The 14425-nt window shown below is 53.4% G+C and overlaps 1 protein-coding gene across 28 annotated transcripts in view; it reads left to right on the top strand.

Moving 5' to 3' along the window:
* PYROXD2 (pyridine nucleotide-disulphide oxidoreductase domain 2) overlaps positions 1–14425 on the top strand; it is a 37365-nt gene that overhangs the window by 4053 nt on the left and 18887 nt on the right. For 3 of the 28 annotated variants that reach the window (XM_084995043.1, XM_084995055.1, XM_084995041.1), the window contains exons 2-11: positions 87–183; positions 328–347; positions 2785–2878; positions 2957–3030; positions 5679–5834; positions 8283–8436; positions 10494–10555; positions 10650–10747; positions 13374–13515; positions 13873–14007. In XM_084995043.1, coding sequence (XP_084851169.1) covers positions 87–183; positions 328–347; positions 2785–2878; positions 2957–3030; positions 5679–5834; positions 8283–8436; positions 10494–10555; positions 10650–10747; positions 13374–13515; positions 13873–14007 — 1032 coding nt within the window. Of the gene's footprint in view, positions 1–51; positions 184–327; positions 403–2784; positions 2879–2956; positions 3031–5678; positions 5835–8282; positions 8437–10493; positions 10612–10649; positions 10748–13373; positions 14008–14425 lie in introns of those variants that run through there. The other 25 variants (XM_084995038.1, XM_084995040.1, XM_084995036.1 and 22 more) reach the window with 18 other exon arrangements.

The raw sequence follows: 14425 nt of genomic DNA, 5'->3' as shown, positions 1-14425 counted from the left end.
CTTTCCTCTGAGACTGGCTATCTCCCGGTCGCCACTCGGCATGAGCTACTGGCCCGGCCAGGGTGATAGGACTTTTTTTGATTCAGGACAAGAACCAGGGGATTCTGACTCCGCACAGACCAGGTGTCTTACAACATCAAGCTAGATGCAGTCCCAACAGGTTCAGGCAAGATGCAGGTACAGGTGAGGGGTTCCCCCATGTTCTGCCATCTCTCCAGGATCTTCATGGGCACAGGGATAAGGGTGGGTGGCCACACCCCTCAAGGGATGTTCTGTCTGCCCACTGACTGCTGTTACTCTCCTCCCCACTCTTCTGTCTCGTTGCAGGACACAACGGGCTGGTGGCTGTGAGTCCCTCCCCGCTGCCCCACTTCACGGGCCCCAGGGTGTCGGGGCAGGACTGTAAGGAAGCCTGTTAGCAGGACTATAAGGCAGGATGCAGGCCTAGGGCAGGGGGAGAAGGGAAGGCTGGCTGGTCCCCTCGCCCTGGTGCTGACCAGTGGCTGGCTGGAATGGACATCTGCCATCGTTAGGGAGAGTCCCAGGGGCTCCCTTGCTCACCCCTTCTTAATGCCCATGGGTTTCCCTCAGGACTTTTCAAAAGCTGGATAATAAATAGCTGCAAAAGTGTGTAAAGGACATAGCCTGGGAGGCAGGTTGGAGCCTGGGGACGAGGTGCCTGGGGCTTGGGGGGCCTTTGGGAGGCCTTCCAGATTGTGGGCCCCCGTTGTGTACAGACCCTGTGTTCCCCAGCTGGGTCGCTAGGTCTGGGCCAGGTACCAGCCTGGGGAGCACAGCAGCTACCCACGGTCCCTAGAGCGCCCTCCAGACAGTGAAGGAGCCAATCCCACAAAGGAGGCAGGGCCCTGTCCCAGCGCACACGGCTTCTGGCTCCTAAGCGGGGCAGGCCAGGGTTTCCCTAAGGCTCTGCTGCTCCAGCCTGAGTCTCTGTTCCCCTAGGAGGCCACAGAGTGAGCTAGAGTGGGTTCAAGCCCCGAGACTAACGTGGAGCATCTTCCTAAGCAGCGGCTTCTCTAGAATGTCCGTACAAGGGGCTCAGCAATGTGGGGAGCCTGGAGATGTGTGTTAAATCTTAATACTTAAATTGTAAAAATAGCAGTTTTACTTGACCATCTCACAGGGGATGTAATTTAACTCAACCGATCCGTAATTTAAACCATTGATTTTATGTGACTACAAACATGGGTTTGTCTCCCAGCTCTGCCACTTTCCATCTGGGAAAGTTAAGGTAGTCAGTTAATCCCTGTGAACCACGGTCCAAAGAGAATACAAACGCCCACCCTCACCAAGGAGACAGGCAGAGAGGGATACCTTAGGTATTTGGGATTTACATATACACACTCCTGTGTATAAAATAGATAACCAACAAAGGTCTGTGGTATAGCCCAGGGAACTCTACTCAACACCCTGTAATAACCCACAATGGAAACGAATCTACAAAAGAATAGATGTATGTGTATGTATAACTGAGCCACTTTGCCGTGCACCTGAAACTAACAGGACGTTGTAAATCAGCTGTGCTTCCATTTTGTTAAATGTCCACCCTCACCGAATTGTGGGGAGGGGAATAGATGACGTTCCCTGAGGGCCCGGCTCACACAGCCTCACACCAGTGGTGACCGTGGGGCACGTGGAGCGGTCCCGGATAGGAGGCTGCGAGGAAGACCCTCTTCCGGGACGTGTGCTTGGGTTGGATGATGTGGGCAGAGCCTAAGGAAGTAGGGCAGGGCTCCGATTGGATGCTGTCAGGAAGCGGGGCAGCCCTATGACTGGGCATCTCGGGAAACCACATGCAGGGAGAGGAGAGCCGCCTGCAGAGCCCAGTCTCTGTGCAGAAGCAGCAGTCCCATCATCCTGGCCAGAGGGGGCGTTTGGTACTTTGGCGACCTGGTACTCCTTTGTGCTTAGACCCAGTTGTGCAGTGGGCTCGCTCTGTCCCATGTTGTCCTGTCCTCAGGCCACCCTTGTCTGTGGTCATCATTGTAAGGCTGTTCAGGTCTAATGGGAGACACGCAGCTGAGGGCCATGTCACGTCGGGGCTATGCTTTCACTTTCTCGTTAGGATGTGTCAGGAGTGTAGATGTGGGGTCCAGATGGCCTGGGTTCATTCGCCAACACCTCTGCTCATCAGTTCCCTGATCCTGAGCAATTAGCCTCACGGAGCCTCAGTTTCCTCCTCTGTGAAATGGGGAGAATCACGGTGCCGAACTCTAGGGTGGCAAAGTGACTCTCGCATGGTGTCTGGCACGTAGTGTTTGCCAAATAAATTTTTTAAAAAGTCTGCCCTCCGAGCTGCATCATTTGTTCCCCAAAATAAAGCTGTGCTGTAATCATAGCTTCATTGACTGAGCACATCCTATGTGCCAGGGACCCCAGGCAAGCCCCTCCTAGGGACCAGCTCCAAGAATCCTCAGAGCAGCCCCTGAAGCAGGCAAGGGGGTACTATTATCATCAGCCCCGTTTCTGCACATGGGGAAACAGGCCACCCCAGCAGGGAGAGAGACAGGGAGGGGAACCTGGGTGGTCTGGATTCCCGCCGGGAAATGGGCTGGAGTTCACGGAGGCCCTGGGCCTTGCAGAAGGGAAGCAGAGGGCAGGAGCTGTCAGGTCAGGCATAGGGGACGTCTGGGGAGGTGGGAATTTAGCGGCAAGCGACGGAAGGGCATCTCAGGGCAGGAACAGCTTAAGTCGGCCCCCTGGTGAGGACCCTGAGAGGGCGGGTGGGCCCCCAGGGATGAAGGGAGGGCCCTGTGTGCCCCTCAGGCGGCGTACCTGCAGAGACTGGGGGTGAACACGGTGGTCTTCGAGAGACGCCACGTGATTGGGGGCGCAGCTGTCACCGAGGAGATAATCCCAGGTGAGCGGTGGGGTGAGGGGCATGGGGAGGTGACCACTGGTGATGGCTGGTGACTGGCTTCATTCCATTTGTTTTCAGGGTTTAAGTTCTCCCGAGCATCTTACCTCCTCAGCCTGCTGCGGCCGCAGATTTACACTGACCTGGAGCTGAAGGTAGGTTACGTGCATGCATGTGTGTGTGCATGTGTATGCGTATGCCTGTGTGTGAGTGCTTGTGCGTGCGTGTGTGTGTGTGTGTGTGTGTCCACCTGCTCCATGGTCTGGAGTTTCAGGCGGTGGGGGTGGGATGGGCAGCTGCTCTTCTTCCCTCCAAGGGTGTGTCTAGCCCCTGTGGTCTCCTGGGTGTCTTTCCACAGATGGGCTTTGTCTGGCACACCCAGTGTGTTAAAAATTGAGGCATTTCATGTACAAATCAAACCTCTCAAAGAGCAAGCGTCGTCAGCATCAGACCTGTGCTCCTCCCTGCTGCAGAGGCTGGCCCCAAGTGTAAGATGGCCGAGGGCCCAGTTCCACCCTGCCCCATCACTTCCTGGGGTCCTGTCTCACCCTCAGCCCTTGTAAGAAACCTGCTGGGACCCTTGAGCATCTGAGTTTGTAAAGCTGCCATAGGACCGAGCTCTTGGACAGGCCCAAGGGGAAGAAGGTCATGCGGACGGAGCAGACAGCGATGGGTCCGGGGCAGGAGGTGGTGTTGGAGGGGAGGGCAGGGCCCGGCTGAGACCGGCCTCTCGGGCTGTGGGGAAGGGCCTGCACTTTGTCCTGAGCACAGTGGGAAGACAGTGGAGGTGTTTGATCAGGAAGTGGATGATGGGATGCATGACTTTATGAAAGGTCAGTCCACCTGCTGGATGGCAGGGGTTGTGGTAGAAGCGGCCATGGTTGCAGGGAGACCAGGAAGGTGGCTCAGGCTAAGTCTGGGTAGTGGAGGCGGGAGGTGTGGACAACCTCTGGAGGCCGTGCTGTGAAACTTAGCAATGGAAGGAGTGCCAAGGGTGAGCGACAAAGAGGAAAAAAGGATGCCTCCTGGGTGGTAGAGAATTCACCTTGTCAAGAGTAACCAAGCTGGAGGTTCCACCAGTTTGGAATCAAAGACATTCCCCAGTCTTAGTGTCAGAAAGGGTCCTGCGTCTCCCAGCCCAGGCCCTCATCTGCACAGAATGCTCAGCTAACTGTGCTGATCCTGCCATCTGGAATGCCTGTGGTTTGGGGAAACTTCAGCTATAATTTTTGGTCTCTTTTGGTTTCCCTATGTTTTTCTAAAGCTTCTGCTCACAGATCTCATTTGTGTCCTGTAAGATGTACCCCGACTGCAACATTGCATTTATGTATTCAGTCAACAGAATATGTATTGATCACACAGAATCCAGCTGCTGGGGATACAGCACTGAGCACGGAGCACGGAGCACTGAGCACTGAGCACTGCCCCTGCGTGCACAGAGCTTACATCCTACCTGCTGGAAGGGAGAGCAACTCAGTACATAATTAGCTGGGTGGTGATAAGTGCTTGGGAGAAGAATGAAGCAGGGGTGGGGGGTGGGGGGCAGGACAGTGAGGAGGGGGTGCTTGCTACTCAGGTGACATTTGAGCAAAGACCTCAAAAAGGACAGGGGATGGGCCAAGTACCTGGGGAAAGAAGTCTCTAGAGGCCAAATTCATCGAGTTGTGTACATTAAACACACACAGCTTTTTGTATGCCAGTCACACCTCAGTAAAGTAGTTTAAGAAAAAGTCTCTAGCAGGAACAGTAAGTCTTATTTGTGGGAGTAGCACAGGCCCCTTCTATTTTATCCCCACTTCTTTTTTTTTTTTTTTTTTTTTTTTTTTTTTTGTCTTGCCATTTCTTGGGCTGCTCCTGTGGCATATGGAGGTTCCCAGGCTAGGGGTCCAATCAGAGCTGTAGCTGCCGGCCTAACACCAGAGCCACAGCAACGCAGGATCTGAGCCGCATCTGCGACCTACACAACAGCTCATGGCAATGCCAGATCCTTAACCCACTGAGCAAGGCCAGGGATCAAACCCTCAACCTCACGGTTCCTAGTCGGATTCATTAACCACTGCACCACGATGGGAACTCCATGTCCCCACTTCTTTTGAAGAGGTAGATGTGCTCTTGGAAAGTTCTCAGAGGTAGTCAAATATTTGTAAATCAGACCATATCCTAAATGCATCAAGGGAACTTCCATTTAAAGTGACATGGAGTAAATGAGTCTGCAAAGTAAGTAAAAGGGTTTTTGATGTGAATAATTTATCTCCTTTGTACATATGGATTTTCACATAACTGCAGCTTTATTGTGTCTGTCTACATTTTAATTACTTATTTCTGAAATGAGGACAGTTATAGATGAGCTCTGAGAGCCAGGGCTTTGGAGTCACAGGGATGTGGTTTGGAGACCTGAATCCACCTGCCCATGTGACCTTGGACAAGTATTTCACTTCTCTGAGCTTCTGTTGTTGCATGTATACAATGTGGATGGTACCCATAAGTATATGTATATTCTGTAAAGAGTTGTTGTGATGTAACCATTGTAAACCCTAGTACAGCCCCTGCGCTGGGTAGCATGCATGGCGTGACTTGGCATGGTGTCATATGTGTGGCATGGCATGGCGTGGCATGGTGTGGTATGGTCTGCCATAGGGTGCCTGGACAAGAGGGCTTTTTATACTCTTATGTCAAAAATAGGAACCAAGCCCACACGCCTTGGGCGCCTGCAGGCAGGTACCTAAACAGTCACACAATCAGAGAAGGTCAAGGGCAGAGCCCTTCAAACGTTACTTTCAAATGTGCTGTCTGTGTTCTGCAGAAACATGGGCTGAGGCTTCATCTCCGAAACCCCTACTCTTTCACCCCCATGCTGGAAGAGGGCACAGGGGGCAAGGTGCCCAGGTCCCTTCTCCTGGGCACAGACATGGCAGAAAACCAGAAGCAGATCGCCCAGTTCTCACGGAAGGATGCTCAGGTAGGGAAAGTGACCAGCGACTGATCTCCGTCTTAGCCTGGAGGCTGCTCTCGAGTGGAAATGGGTCTTGGAGTTCCTGCTGTGGCACAGTGGGTTAAGAACCTGACTGCAGAGGCTCTGGTTGCTACAGAGGTGAGGGTTTGATCCCTGGCTCAGCATAGTGGGTTAAAAGGTCCGGCATTGAGGGAGCTGCAGCTCAGACTCAATCCCTGGCCCAGAAACATCAGTATGTTGTGGGTGCAGCCATTCAAAAAGAAGAAGAAAGAAAGGAAGAAAGGAAATGGGCCTGGTTGGAATTGTCCAAAGGGCAAGGGCTGTGGACAGGCCACCCCATCCTCCCTAGGAGGGCTGTAGTCTGTGCCAGCCTTTGGCCTTGGCATTGAGAAGAGGAGAGGATGGAGGACAGTGCTTAAGACCAGTGGACACTGGAGACCCACAAACCTGTGTGTGTTCAGCCTGAGGCCACTGTTCAGGTGGCCTCCACCTGCTGAATTTCAAAAGGAGACTCCACTGATATGCTCTTATCCTGTATGTGCTTTCTACCTCTTCTGCTTTTGCACAGAACCAAGTGGTTATTGATATTAAAGCACATGAAGGCCAAACAGAAGGGAGGAGCAGAGAGAGTTAAGGGTAGAACACAGTGGATCAGGAATTTAGGAGAAGAGAGCTATAATAGAAACTCACCTGCTTGGCATCCTTCCCTGGCAGCCCAAGGTAGGAATGTGGCCCCAATGGCACACGGGTCTAGTGAGAGGAAGTACGCCCACTGGATGGAAAAGACACGTTTTTTCCTGGGGTTGCACCATGAGGAATTTGCAGGCTGGCTTTGTCTAGATGAGTCATTGAATGTCACGAGTCTAGTGTGATTGGTTTTACAGATATAAAAAGATCCTTTGAATGGACGCTTTTTTTGTACCAAGCTTAGCTACAAGGCATAGCATTCACTCACACCTTGGTAGAGACATTTTTTCAAGAAGAACCTGGATCAATACGATCCAGTATGTTTCTTTTCATTGTGTTAATCTAGTGTTGGGTAAAACCAGAAGAGCCACAGACATAGCATCTCTCTTCAGCCAGTGGTTTCCAAAGCAGGATGATGATCAGGCCAGCCGGGCAGCTTTGCTTTTTTTAAAAAAGTGCTTCTCAAGTGATTCTTCTCTGCAGCAGGTTGGGGTCCACGGCCTGCGGCCTCTCCCCCAAGTCCGACTCATCTCAGATGCACTAGAGAGGGTTCAGGGCAAGGCCGGGTGCCCGTGCCTGTGGGGCAGTGGCTGTGACCGTGTGCACTAGCAACCACAGGAGCAGGAGGCAGAGGCCACATCCCATTGTGGAAAGTAAGGAGCCTGAATTCTGGTTCTGTCTTCACATGGTGTCTCATTAAAGGCCTGCTGAGGAGAAAGCTGCCAACCTTCATTTTCATCAATATTCCCCAGTGTACTTAACACAGAACTTTTTTTGTGTGTAACAGTTGTTAAAAATCCATGGGTATATCCGTGAGTCTAAATGAACCAAAAATGAGAAGCTCTGGGCTGAGAATTAAGATAGGGCCTCGGGTAGCACAGGTGTCCATCCAGGGAGGGAATTTGGGGTCATAACCAGGCTGTTGAAATAGATTCTGTTGAGGGAGGGTGTGGGGTGACAGGGATGCAAGTTTCTGTTCCTGCTGATGACGAGGGGACATGATGACGAGAGGATGTGATGGTGAGAGGACGTGGGAGATTTGCAGACGGGAAGGATCAGCCATTGTGTTGGAACACAGGGCAAGAGGTCTTACTTTTTCAGTGGTGTTGTTTTGTTTTTTTGTTTTTTTTACTTTTTAGAGCCACACCCGTGGCATATGGAGGTTCGCAGGCTAGGGGTCGAATCGGAGCTGTAGCCACCAACCTACGCCGGGATCCGAGCCGCGTCTGTGACCTACACCACAGCTCACGGCAATGCCAGATCCCCGACCCACTGAGCGAGGCCAGGGATCGAACCCTCATCCTCATGATGCTAGTAGGGTTCTTTTCTGCTGTACCACGACAGGAACTTTCAAGAGGTCTTACTTTTACCAGTACGGCATAGAAAAACAGAACAGAGAAAAGAAACTTTTAAATGGTTTTTGGTTTATCACAGAGACCGCATCCAAGGATACTCGCCAGTTTTCCGTGGCTGACTGCTGGTCTTGGCCAGCATTAAGCCCTTGTCCCTGTCACCATCCAGAGCCCCACCACCACCACCGCCCCACTACCCAGGCTCTCTCTGGTCTCCCCTGGTGCTGACATCAGTGCCCAGACCTAGAACCGGGAGTCACTGGGCATGGCCTGGCTGAGCCACGCTGGGCGTGAGGCCTGAGAGAACATCAAGCCTCAGCTGGGGGGCAGCAGGCCATGCGGGGTGGCAGAGCATGGGGTCAGTGTCCTTGTGGGGTTCTAGGCAACGTGGCCTTGACTCAGACCTCTGTTCCAGGCCTTTCCCAAATACGAGGCGTTCATGAATCGCTTGGCATTAGCCATCGAGCCTCTGCTGGACGCAGCCCCCGTGGACATGGAGGCCTTCCAGCGAGGCTCCCTCCTGCAAAGGCTCAAGTCGCTGTCCACCTTCAAGCCCCTGCTGCAGGCGGGTAAGTCCAAGGGCAGGTGTCAGGGCATGAGGCGCGTCTTCACATGGCCGAGCCCATTTTTTTCCATGTTGGACATAAGCCTGAATCTCCGAGGTAGCAGGCCAACTGCCGTTAATTAATAGGGGCCGCCTGGACACTTTAGTGTGCAGGTCTTAGGCCAGCGTCCCCTAAAAAGAGAGCCTGAGCCAAAGGTACAGTAGTTCACTTTGAGGGAGGGTCCCAAGGAAAGAGGGGAAACTGGAAAGAGAGAGGGTGACGCCAGGGTGCATTCCTAAGCTGGCCACCACTGCAGGTGACGAGGTGCAGGATCCTGCTCGGACCCTCTGAGAAGCCTTATAAAATGCACATGAGGACATTCCCAAGAGAAGAAGGGGGAGACATTAACTCATCGGGTTCTGTCCCTCGGTGGTCAGAGGTTGCCCCATGTGGTATTAACTCCCACATGAGGCATTAACTTCTGGGTGGTGCATTCATGAGTACCAAGTGGGTTCCCAGGGTGTCCTGTTGTGGTACTGGAGAAGGCCCAAGGAAGAAGTGGGGGTGCATCTTACAGTCCTGAAGTGAGATGCTGTCCGGGGTGCCCTGTGTGAAGCTGCCCGGAGCCTGCATGGAGCTTGTCATCATAGCCAGGGCCAGAGTATGAGATCAGGGCCTAGAGAATTTGAAGAGATGCTCCCCCCAGAAGAAGGATGCTAGGGAGTTCCTGTTGTGGCTGAGTGGTTAATGAATCCGACTAGAAACTATGAGGTTGCGGGTTTGATTCCTGGCCTCGCTCAGTGGGTTAAGGATTCAGCGTTGCCGTGAGCTGTGGTGTAGGTTGCAGACGCGGCTCGGATCCCGAGTTGCTGTGGCTCTGGTGTAGGCTGGTGGCTACAACTCTGATTCGACCCCTAGCCTGGGAAACTCCACATGCCTCAGGAGCGGCCCTAGAAATGGCAAAAAGGACAAAAAAAAAAAAAAAAAAAAAATAGGGATGCTAGGTTTGGGCTGAGCAAGAAAAAATATCTGTGATGAATGAGTAATGTCTGCCACGAGTGTGAGAGGGGCGGTTTCCCCAAGGCCACTCTGCTATTCTACCACTCCTCTAGGGTACAAAGACCAGTTTAGCATCCCTACTAGAGAAGTACTGAAGCAGTTAGCTGTGGTCACAAAATTACTGCATAACAAACCATAAAACTCCAGTGGACTAAACAAATAAATTTTATTTCTCATGTGTCTGCCTGGTTCAGCTGATCCCAGCTGGGCTCTGCTGATTTGGCCTGGTCTCATGCATGTGTTTGAGGCTGGGGCAGCGCTGCTCCAGGGGCCTTTCATCCAGGCATGGCCTTCTTATGTCCATGACAGACACACAGAGGGCAAGCCTCAGTGTGACGGCCAGGTTCCAGCCTCGGAGTGCATCCCATCTGCAAACATTCCACTGGCCAAGCAAATCATGTGAGCCCAGAATCCAGGAGCAGAGCAGGTCAACTCAGGGTGGGAGGCAGGGCAGAGTTACGTGGCAAGGGGTATGGATCCGGGGAGGGTGAAGGATCGGGGCAAGTGGAAATCTATCACAAATGCCCAGAGTAGACATAGCCTCTCAGCTCCAGGCCAAGGAGCTTCATGCATTAAACATGCAATAAACATTCATGTAGTAAACAGTTACTGAGCAACTGTTATGTGCCAGATACTAAACTAGGCACTGGGGCTACACCGCCTAGAGATTGTGATGCCTGCCTTCCAGGTCCTTGTGCCCTTACTCTCTGAGATAGTTTGAATCACTATCAGAGGAATGGATTAGCTAAGCCACTGCCTCCCAGAATATAGCCTCATAGAATTCAAGATAAGGGAATAAGATGCAAATTACAATTTTCCCCCAAATAATTCTAACAGCTAAAATGTTTTAAGTGCCTGTGGACTTGCAAATGCTTTACATATCTCATTTAATCCTCACAGTAGCCCTTGGGAGTACAAAGTATTACTCACGTTTTACAGATAAACAGATACAGAGACATTACAGCTTGGTGTGGCTCCTGATCGCCTGTCTCAGTTTACACTTTATGGATCTCCTCTTTTAGGCCGTACCCTGGGAGCCCAGCTGCCCCAGTATTACCAGGTCCTCACAGCTCCAAGTGCCAAGGTGAGGGGCTCCCCAGACTCAGACTGGACCTTGAAGCGAGGGCGCCCCCCCCCAAGGTAAGCCCATCTTTCTCCCGGCCCATGTGCTCTCCCAGGTGCTGGATCAGTGGTTTGAGTCCGAGCCTCTAAAAGCCACTCTAGCAACGGATGCTGTAATTGGAGCCATGACAAGTCCCCACATTCCGGGGAGCGGGTGAGTGCAGGGGGCGAGGTCAGGCAACGGGAGTGGAGCAAACTCATCCTGCGAGGGATAACTGTCATTCATGGAGCTCACCCAGAGGGCCAGGCAGGAGCCAAGCACTTCACCCACGAGTCACTTAACCTTCAAAGCTGCAGTGAAGGTTCAGAGGAGGGAAGTATGTGGCCCCAAATCACGCAGCTAGTAAGTAGCAGAGCTGATTCCAGCTGAGGGGTGTGACCCCCCCGAGAGTCTCCCCTCCCAGCCATACTCCCTACTGCTTCCCTAGAAGGAGCCTCCCTCCTGCCTCCCACTACAGCATCTCAGCTGAGTGTCTTCTTCCCTGTCCATCTGTCTGTCTATCTCTTTCCTTCCCAGGAAGGCCCATTGCTCCTCCTTGTCCCACAGACCCTTTCCCTGGGTTCCAGGACAGGCCCTCACGCACCTTCGCAGGGGCGGGAGGCGGCTTTTCCCTTTGTGAGTGGGGCGTGTGCTGACAGCCTCAGCCGAGAGGGGGCAGTCAGACACAGTGCAGTCTGTGGTTGCTGTGTGACTTAAGGAGCCCCTGGAGGAACAGGAATGGAGGCCGTGTGTGTGTGTGTGTGTGTGTGTGTGTGTGTGTGTGTGTGTGTGTGTGTTGGGATAGAGATGCCGCCAAGTCTTGGGCCATTTCCAGTGCACCAGGAGATGCAGCTAGAAACCGTCAGTGTGGCTTTTGTCTCAAGGGATAGGCACACCCCTTGGAAGGAGATTCTCAACACACACTAAGCCAGCCCCAGATTCCCCAGGGCCTGGCAAAGGGGGCCTTGGCAGCGGTTGCAACACCTTGGCCAAGGTCTGTGATCAACCAGCCAGTGTGGATCTTCCGGCTGGGGCCTCCCGTCCTTTTCTCTGTGGGTATCCTCCCCACTTAGCTGCTGCCCAGTTTGTGAAATGGGCCTTTAGGTTATTTTCTTTTTTCATTAATTCTTTTAGTAAATAGGGATGGTGCACTTGGCAGTGCCAGGTGCCGGGGAGACGGTGGTGAGCAGGGCTGAAATCCTGATGGGAGAGGTGGACACAGAGCAAGTAGTGGGAGTAGAGAGCTACGGGTGTTACGATGGGGAAGCAAGGCAGGGGGGCAGTGGTCCAGGCTCAGAGGAGCCCCCCACGAGAAAGACATGTTTCATCTGAGACTCTAAGGACAGGAGAAATTAGCCAAACATAAGAAGAGGAAGAGGGGAGTTCCCGTTGTGGTGCAGTGGTTAATGAATCCAACTAGGAACCATGAGGTTGCAGGTTCGATCCCTGGCCTTGCTCAGTGGGTTAAGGATCCGGCATTGCCGTGAGCTGTGGTGTAGGTTGCAGACACAGCTAGGATCCCGAGTTGCTGTGGCTCTGGTGTAGGCCGGCAGCTACAGCTCCAATTCGACCCCTAGCCTGGGAACCTCCATATGCCACAGGAGCAGCCCTAGAAAAGGCAAAAAGACAAAAAAAAAAAAAAAAAAGAAGAAGAAGAAGAAGAGGAAAAGGGTTCTAGATTCCAGAACAGCATTTGTGAGCATAAGAGCTGGGGATAGATCATGTGGTCCATTCAAGGCCCTGAGAGTTTGGTTTGGGAGGAGTGCAGGGGTTGGGGGGAGCTTGGGGAGGGACGAGCCCACAAGCAGGCAGGAGCCCCGAAGGCCATTTTTGGAGAGCATCAATGAGCCAGTGAAGGCTTGAAAGGAGCCAGGCGACAGGAGCATCCCTGGGTTCGAGATCAGGCTCCAGGTTCTATGTGGACAAAGGTTTGCAGGGAAGAAAGAGTTAGAGAGGGCGGTCCAGTAAGGAGGACGTTAGTGCAGCAGTTTAAGGAAGAGGAGAAAGTGGCCTGGACCAGGGAGGGGGCAGCAGGGAGTGGGGCCTCAGAAAGTTCTCTGGGAGGCACCCGATTGGATGTAGGCGGTGAGCCACTAGTAGGAGCCAAGACTGACCCCCGGGTTTCTGTTGGAAACTGAAAGTGCCGTTCACTTGGATGGAGACAAGCCTGAGGGAGAAACAGGCTGAGGAATGGGGAGGGGGGGAGGGGATGGGTTTAAGATGCCTGCCCAGAGCAATGCTGGCGGAGATAGCTGTGGGTAGCTGGGCCTACAGGCTGGCACTCAGGAGTGTGGGAGATGCTGGTTTGGGCATCGCCACCACATTTTGGAACCAAAGCTCTGCCCGCAGACATCTACATGGGGCAAGGATGTAAAAAGGAAGGTGAAGGGTTCTTACTAGAGCCTGGAGCTCCTTTAAAGGCTAGTGGCCAGGGATGGATGGGGTAGGGAGAAGCTGAAGGTACAAGGTGAGAAGGAAGGCGTTCCCATCATGGTGCAGTGGAAGTGAATCTGACTAGGAACCATGAGGTTATGGGTTTGATCCCTGGCCTCACTCAGTGGGTTAAAGGATCCGGCGTTGCCGTGAGCTGTGGTGTAGGTCGCAGATGTGGCTCGGATCTGGTGTTGCTGTGGCTGTGGTGTAGGCCGGCAGCTGTTGCTCTGATTAGACCCCTAGCCTGGGAACCTCCATGTGCTGCGGGTGTGGCCCTAAAAAAATGAGAAGGAATATTTGGAATATTTGGAATTCTGGGGAGATTAAATCCCACCTCTGGCCACTGATTCTGATGACCTGTCCTCAGGTATGTGCTGCTGCATCACGTGATGGGGGGCCTGGAGGGGATGCGGGGGGCCTGGGCCTACGTCGAGGGTGGCATGGGTGCCCTATCTGAAGCCATTGCAAGCTCAGCCACCGCACATGGAGCAAGCATCTTCACTGAAAAGGTGAACAGCCCCCTACCCCGATTTTTGCAAGGATCTGAGAATAGAACAATCTCAGATTCAGAGGGTCCCTCCCTTTCCCGATGGGCAAGGCAGGGCTCAGAATCAGGATTTCGGGCTCTGCAGCCTGTTAGTGGCCCAGCAGCTCTGAACCAGGTCCCAGTTCTTCTGCCCGCCCCTTTGGAGGTGCAGCGTCTATCCCAGCCTTTGCATTGGAGGAGGGGGTGGCTAAGGCCTCACCTAGGAGCAGCAGAAAATCGGCAGAGGGTGAGGAAGCTGGTCGTGCCTGTGAGCAGCACGATGGCGAAATCCCCTAAGACCCAGCCTGCATGTCCCTTCCCCGGGTTCCCGGGGCTCCAGACGGTGGCTAGTGTGCAGGTGAGCAGTGGAGGGCGCGTTCAGGGAGTCGTGCTGCAAGATGGCTCGGAGGTGAGGAGCAGAGTGGTGCTGTCCAACGCGTCACCGCAGAGCACCTTCCTGAAGCTGACGCCACAGGTAAGGCCTGGCGGGGTGGGGAGGCGTCTGCGGTCACAGGGGCTGCAACTCGAGAGGACCAGGGGGCAGGGCTGCATTGGGTGGGAGATCGGAGTGCCGAGTCTCTCTGCGTGTGCGGGAGCCCGTCCTTCTCTCCTCACCTAACAGGCAGGCAGCAAACAGGGAAGAAGCCTCATAAGTGACGGGGAAGGTCCAGGGAGGTGAGGTGAGGGAACCGCAGTTGGCAGAGCCAGAGCCAGAACCCAGGTCTGACTTTCAGCCAAGTGTGATTTCTGCAGCTTCCCTCCTATCCTGATTTCTCCCCTCCACACAATTCCACTGTTTGGTTCAGGTATCCATTGCCGTGTGAATGTTGTGTAACAAGCCCACAACGGCTGGGCATGTAACAAGACACACTGCATATAGGGAGGGGCAAGGA

The sequence above is a fragment of the Sus scrofa genome, chromosome 14, assembly GCF_054392235.1.
Source record: "Sus scrofa isolate SSC_HxYL_T2T_F1_AM1 chromosome 14, Sscrofa_HxYL_maternal_Yorkshire_Landrace_v2.0, whole genome shotgun sequence".
In the NCBI taxonomy this organism is placed as follows: Eukaryota; Metazoa; Chordata; class Mammalia; order Artiodactyla; family Suidae; genus Sus; species Sus scrofa.
Note: the sequence above shows the minus strand (reverse complement) of the source record. Positions and strands in the feature narration are given on the sequence as shown.